General features: G+C 43.8%; 1 protein-coding gene across 1 annotated transcript in view; it reads left to right on the top strand.

Annotated features, from left to right (window-relative positions):
- The first annotated feature begins 1,399 nt into the window (after positions 1-1,399).
- Positions 1,400-6,285, top strand: part of ZDHHC17 (zinc finger, DHHC-type containing 17) — a 56,918-nt gene continuing 52,032 nt past the window's right edge. Inside the window, exon 1 of the mRNA XM_004675866.2 lies at positions 1,400-2,110. Within this exon, the coding sequence (XP_004675923.1) occupies positions 2,018-2,110 (93 nt within the window). The 5' untranslated portion in view covers positions 1,400-2,017. The remainder of the gene's footprint in view (positions 2,111-6,285) is intronic.

Below are 6,285 nucleotides of genomic sequence, written 5' to 3'. Positions count from 1 at the left end.
TTAAACTTCAACATATTTCCCAAGAATGGATGCTTTTGCTACTGGTTTCTTTCTTTCTTCATGTAAACACTTTATTTCAGCTTTATAGTAGTGACCAAGACGGACACAATCCCTGCTTGAGTTATTTTAATTTTTTTCTAATTTTCTTTTCTCCTTTTTAAATTTTCTCTATGTTTATGTTATAGAATTGTCAGAAGTCACAAATAAAAATGTCTACAGCAGTTAGGAAAGAGTTGAAAATGAATAAAGCAGCCACAGGTTCAGAAGAGCCTCTCTATTGCCAGCAGATGCATAACACATAGGTAATGAAGGACAAGATAAAAACTGAATTTTAATTGTTTCAGTGAAAATTACTTCTGCACATGATAGAATGAATTCAAAGGAGGTTGCTATTCCAAAGGCAGAATCCTAGTTCTTTGTAGTTCTGCCTAGTGGGGAAAGAATCAAAATGAAGATTTGTGTTTTCAGTCGATTCCAAAAGGAGGAAAGTTAGCTAAGACTGCAGAGGCGGAAACGGCACTGCAAATGCCAGTTGTAAAATTCAGAAAACATCGTTTTCCACTGCCACACAATGCATCTGCAAAATGCCACATCCACTCCCTCGTTGAACGATACTGCTCTATTACTAGTGACTCCGAAGCCACAATGCTGTTTCCATTTAGGACTGGGCATACCCTATCACTAAAGAACCTTCTCACTTACAGCATCCAATCCCCGATTAATCCCTGCTTTTGCTAATGCCGCCTCAGAAACAGCATCCAATCCAGACTGATCCCCATCCCTCCCTCTCTCCTTAGAGCCCTCCAGACTCCTTAGGCGGGAACCTAAATCTTACTAGAGCGCTGCCTTCTTACCAGCGATATCCACGCTTCCTCTGGATTGTCTTTCCTCCCACTTTACAAATAAATCTGATGTAGAAGATTGCAGGCTGCTTCCTAGTAGTCTTTGGTTGATCTGGTTTTACGACAGCTTAGTATCGGGATCTCTAATGGACTGTCACCAACTCTACCAAACTTCCTTTCAGATTTACAAATTTCAACAGCTGAAAACAAAGATTAATGCCTCCTACAATTTTCCTATTACTTACTATATTCTCAGGAAGAAATTCACTCCAATTCATAAAGTTCTAACATTCGCTTAAAAATGGCTTTAGTCGTTTCATCTGGCTCGCATTTCCGCGAATTCAGTTTTAAATGGGCTTAAAATGAGAATTCCTGGAGTGCATTAAAATGTAGTAGAAAGGACTGTGTGGGCTTTAAGGGGTGTATTTTTAATGTGGTTACTGTTAATTCAAGACCAATGAGATCAGGTCGGGACCATTGTCAAAGGCTTCTTTAGGGGCAGTCCCAAGTTTTATACGTGTTTTTACAGGGGCCCGCCCCCCCATGCATAAATAATGGGGTGACCTTATTGTGTTTGGAAAAAGGGTTTGCAAATTTTTCGCCTTCAGGTCGTTGCACACCTGGATTCAGTACTGAGAGCTCAGAATCTTGTACCTTGAGGCAGGTGATGGTTTCGCCCCGGGTCTCCGAGGAGAGATCCCCAGGGTCCCGGGGCGGACAGCGAGGCTCCTTGGGCGTGGGCCGCTTCGATCGCCTGAGGCCCCCGACTTCAGCCGCGCGGCTCCGGGGCTTTATCCTAGTTCCCGCGCCACCGCTAGGTTTCCCACGTGAACCACTCAGTGGCCCGAGGCCACCTCCCGCAGGCTGCCAGAGGTGCACATCTGGCGGGGCCGGGGTTCGGGCCCGCCCCCGGGCCGCGGGGCCCACTCCCAGAGCCTTCCGCCCGCCCGCCCCGGCGCAGTGCAGCAGAGCGCGCGCCCGCTCGGGCTGGTCCGGCTCGTGCGCACGCGTGCAGGGACCCGCGCCCTCCTCGGGGAGGGCGGCAGAAGGGGAATCACGGGGGGAGGGGAAGCAGGAGCAGGCGGCCGCGTCGCCTCCGGCGGGGCTCGCGCTCGCCCTAGCGCTCGCCCTCCGCCTCGCCCGAACCCCGCGAGGGTGAAACGCTTTCTCCCGGCATGCAGCGGGAGGAGGGATTTAACACCAAGATGGCGGACGGCCCGGATGAGTACGATTCCGAAGCGGGCTGCGTGCCCCTTCTCCATCCAGAGGTGAGGTGCCGCGCCGAGCGCATTCCTCTCCCTGCGGCCCCCCGGCCTTTCCCCCCTGGACTCGCGGAGACCGGTGGCCTACGCGAATGGGGTAGTGGAACATCTCGAAGTTGGGAAAGCAAATCCAGGCCCGAGCGCGGCTGCGAGCGGATAACGGGGGAGGAGATAGCGGGGCGGGCCCCGCCGGGGCGGGCTCTGGGACGCAGTCCCTGGCTGAGCCCGGAGGACGGAGGTGGAGATGTTGATGGTTCGGCTTTGTAGCCGTGCTGCTCGGGCTGCCCGGGTGGCGGGGGCCTGGTGCTGGTTTGGAACCGCAGCTTAAACCTCTAGTTCTGCTCCTCCGAGTTCGGGGGCGAGGAGGAAGCGCGTCTGGTTTTGATTTCTTCTCTTTTCTTTCGCCAGGGTGAATGACGGTATCTAAAGTCTCCCATTTAGCCACTGTGGGGGAGTGTGTGTAGGGTAAGAACATTCTTTCTTGGACAAAGTGATGTCCTTCCAGGTTATGCCATAGGCAGCACCTCGGGGCGCCTTGTGTCGGATGTTGGTATTTGAATATTTGCCCTTAAGCTATTAAAAAGAGAGGTCAGAACTTTTGGGGCTAGACTCACGCTTCCATTAGCTTATCAAAGTATCGGCGTTTTTTGTTGTTTTGTTTTGGTGCCAGGGGAAGACAGTGCAACACGTTTCCCATCACAACATGAGTATCTTTCCGTGTAAGTAAACAGTGCTGGCTCCGGAATCAGAACAGTCTGTACTTGTTTACCTCTTCGTTTATAACTGAGCTAGGGCTAGTTCAAGTCTGGAAGCAATTCTTGATGCATTCCGGTTTTTAATGATCCACAACGATGTGCGGATCAGGCAGCGGCAAGCTTCCTGAGGAACGCCTGTAGTTTTTATGGGGTTAAAGCATAAGACCATAGGTGTTTTACTGTAGGTTGAACAAACATGGAAGTCTCCGCCTGGTTACTTTGCACCGGACTGATTATATTTATTTCTGGAATTTGACTTGTTCCATGCTTGAATTTAACTGTTACCTTCATCATTTTATCAAAACATATTGGACAGTGCCTTACGAATCTGCTTAGGCCAGTTTCTGTAGAAAAGGCTACTTTAGACTTCAGACAGTAAGACAAACTTTTTTTTTTTTTAATCAAAATGGTAACATCTTCAGAACTGGCATTGGCGCAATTTCTCTTGTAGTTCACACTTAGGCCCTGAAAATATGTCAAGAAGTAGCAAAGTATTTTTCAGATGTTGCACTAAAATGTTGCTATGGAATATTTCTTTTCATCTAGTCCTGTGAAAATATTTCATATATTTGTGTTTATTTGAGTATATTTGAATTCATTTGATGGTGTTGCCCTCCAAAAACCTTTGCTCTGTGAAGTAGTATGTTGTTCATTACTTTAAGAATCTTTAGTCTTTAGGTTGCCACTTAATAGGATATTAAATGGCCATCCTCCTTATTGAAAGTGAAAGTTGACATTAATGTCTACCTTTCCATTTTATGTAGCAGAAGATCTGACTAGTTTAGGTTTTGAATCTTGAGCTGATAACTCCACTGTCTAAGGTCTTTGCATTTTTCCTGTGGTCTGTATTCAACTACTGGTGTTAACGTGGAGTTTTGCTTCCTTGCTGTACATTCTGGGCTTTTCTGAGGTAGCGTCATCTTTCGTAGTAATGGAATAACCTAATAAGAGGTTATTGTGAGGATTGGCATACTGTATGTATATTTTGGTGTTAGAATAAGCAGTTTACTTTTTAGCATTGTTTTCGGCCTTCTTTGAATAGAAATCCTTTTCTTGGAGAGAACATAGACATTTGGTCACACAGACTTGGGTTTCACTTCTGGATTTGCAGTAATTAAGTGACCTGAGACAAATACTTAAAGCTCAGTTAGTTCATTAGAAAATGACAATCACTGTTCTGCCATGGTCAAATTACATTTGTAAAATGGGGTTAATAGTACTTAACCTTTTAAGAGTTATTGTGTGTGTTTAAAAAGTACTTCTTACAAATGTAGCTATGCACACAGTTTGCCAGGCACATCCAATCTTATAAAAGCGCTGGCATATACATATAGTCCCTGACTTACCACCATGGCTCAACAATGATTTTTTGTCTTTATGACGATATGAAAGATGTATACATTCAGTAGAAACTGTACTTTGAATTTTGTTTTATTCCCAGACTAGTAGTATGTTGGACAGTTTTCTTGGTGAGCTATGGCTTCAGTCAACTGTGAGGTCATAAGGGTAAACAAAGATACTGTACAAACTGTTTTGACTTTTAGTACAGTATTCAATAAGTTACATGAGATGCTAACATTTTACTAGAAAATTCACTTTATGTTAGATAATTTTCTCCAACTCTAGGCTAATATAAATGTTCTATGCACTTCAGAGAGAAACTAGGCTAAGCTGTGATGCTAGGTTAAGGATTAAATGCATTTCACTTCGCCATGTAATTTACCTTTATGATGGGTTTTTGGGACATAATTCCTTGTAAGTCAAGGAACATCTATAGTGAATATTTTGTTTTTTTTTCATAAAATATGTGGTTATTTTATATGATGGAAGAAATTAGAGGTTATTTGGAAAGAGTTAAACCAGTCTATTCAGGGGCTTAGGGTGTTAATCACACTTAAGGTTACTGGACACTTAGCCCTGTAGTTTCTTTGCTTTTTAAGATAAAGAGGCTAGCTTAGATGATCTCTTAAGATTTCTTCAAACTAATGTTCTGATGGTATGCTGTGATTTCCCAAGATTGATAGGGTTTACATCCTTTTTACTTCATGCATTAACATTGCTGTAGACTATGTGTGTAAAAATTGAATAAATAGGATAGCTTCTGCTCTTCAGAAGTTAATGATATAGTTCCGAAGATAACATGCATGTAAAATACTAGGCAGTCTCCAGGTGCTGAATTAAATAGAGTAACCTATAACCTGTCATCCGAATGGACAGTGTGAAGACTTTGGTAATGGGATAGAGACCATTCAGGTCCAGGTGACTTGGTATCACCAGTTTTCCTTTTCATACATTGGTATATCCTTAGTAAGCCATAACAACTCCTTTATAGAAGGAGGTCACATAATAGTACCCCTTTCTGACAGAGTATCATTATGAGGGGCTCTCTCTTGCAGTGAGATCTGACTCAGAGCTTTGAACTGGATTGCTTATGTTATTTAGGGCTTTCATCTCTTGCTTGCTTCCTTTTCCCCTCAATTTCAATACTTCTATTATTGCTTTTTCTCTAACTTAGACTTTTTTTAATGGTGAGTATTTTTTTCCAGCTTAACGTTAGTTTTTTTCCATATTCCATGATTCCATGCATCCTTTTTTTTTTTTAAATTTATTTATTTGTGCATACAGAACTGGGGTATAGGCCAGAGGCTCAGGGGCGGTGAGAGGCTTCACTAGAGACAGTGGGGAGCAGAACAGGCAGATCCACGAAGTACACTGCTGAGAGGAGCAGCGGGCGGGTCAGGAGAGGTCTGCCAGCCATGTGGTCACCTCCGGCGCAGGCGGGAATAGAACTCATGAGGAAGTGGCTTTAGTTTCTCAGTGCTGTGCTTTAACCCGCTGCGCCACCAGGGAGGGCCCGCATCCTTTTTAAAAAAAAAAAATAAACTGAATCATTACTTTGTTTACTGTCTTGATTTTATAAATTCTATCTTTTGAAGTTTTTCTGTAGTGCAAGCTGATTTTGTTTTTTTCATTACTATTTTTAATAGAAAATATTAAATTTTGTTATTTTTTGGTCATATGTAGAGATATATAGGTGTACACACCTGTAAATTAAATGTAAATTTGCAGCCCTCCCTGGTGGCGCAGCGGGGTAAAGCACAGCACTAAGAAGCTAAAGCCACTTCCTCATGAGTTCGATTCCCGCCTACCCCGGAGGTGACCACATGGCGTGGCAGACCTCTCCTGACCCGCCCGCTGCTCCCCTCAGCACTGTACTTCATTGATCTGCCTGTTCTGCTCCCAACTCTGTCTTTGGTGAAGCCTCTCGCCGCCCCTGAGCTTCTGGCCTGTACCCCAGTTCTGCACAAATAAATAAATCTTTAAAAAAAAAAGTATATATATATATATAAATTTGCTTCCAGAAAGCAGATATAAAGTCACCTTGAAAATTGTTTTTCTTTTAAAAGATTGCCAGCACATTCTTTC

Source organism: Condylura cristata, unplaced genomic scaffold (assembly GCF_000260355.1).
Source record: "Condylura cristata isolate star-nosed mole 26May11 unplaced genomic scaffold, ConCri1.0 scaffold00004, whole genome shotgun sequence".
Classification (NCBI taxonomy): Eukaryota; Metazoa; Chordata; class Mammalia; order Eulipotyphla; family Talpidae; genus Condylura; species Condylura cristata.
Note: the sequence above shows the minus strand (reverse complement) of the source record. Positions and strands in the feature narration are given on the sequence as shown.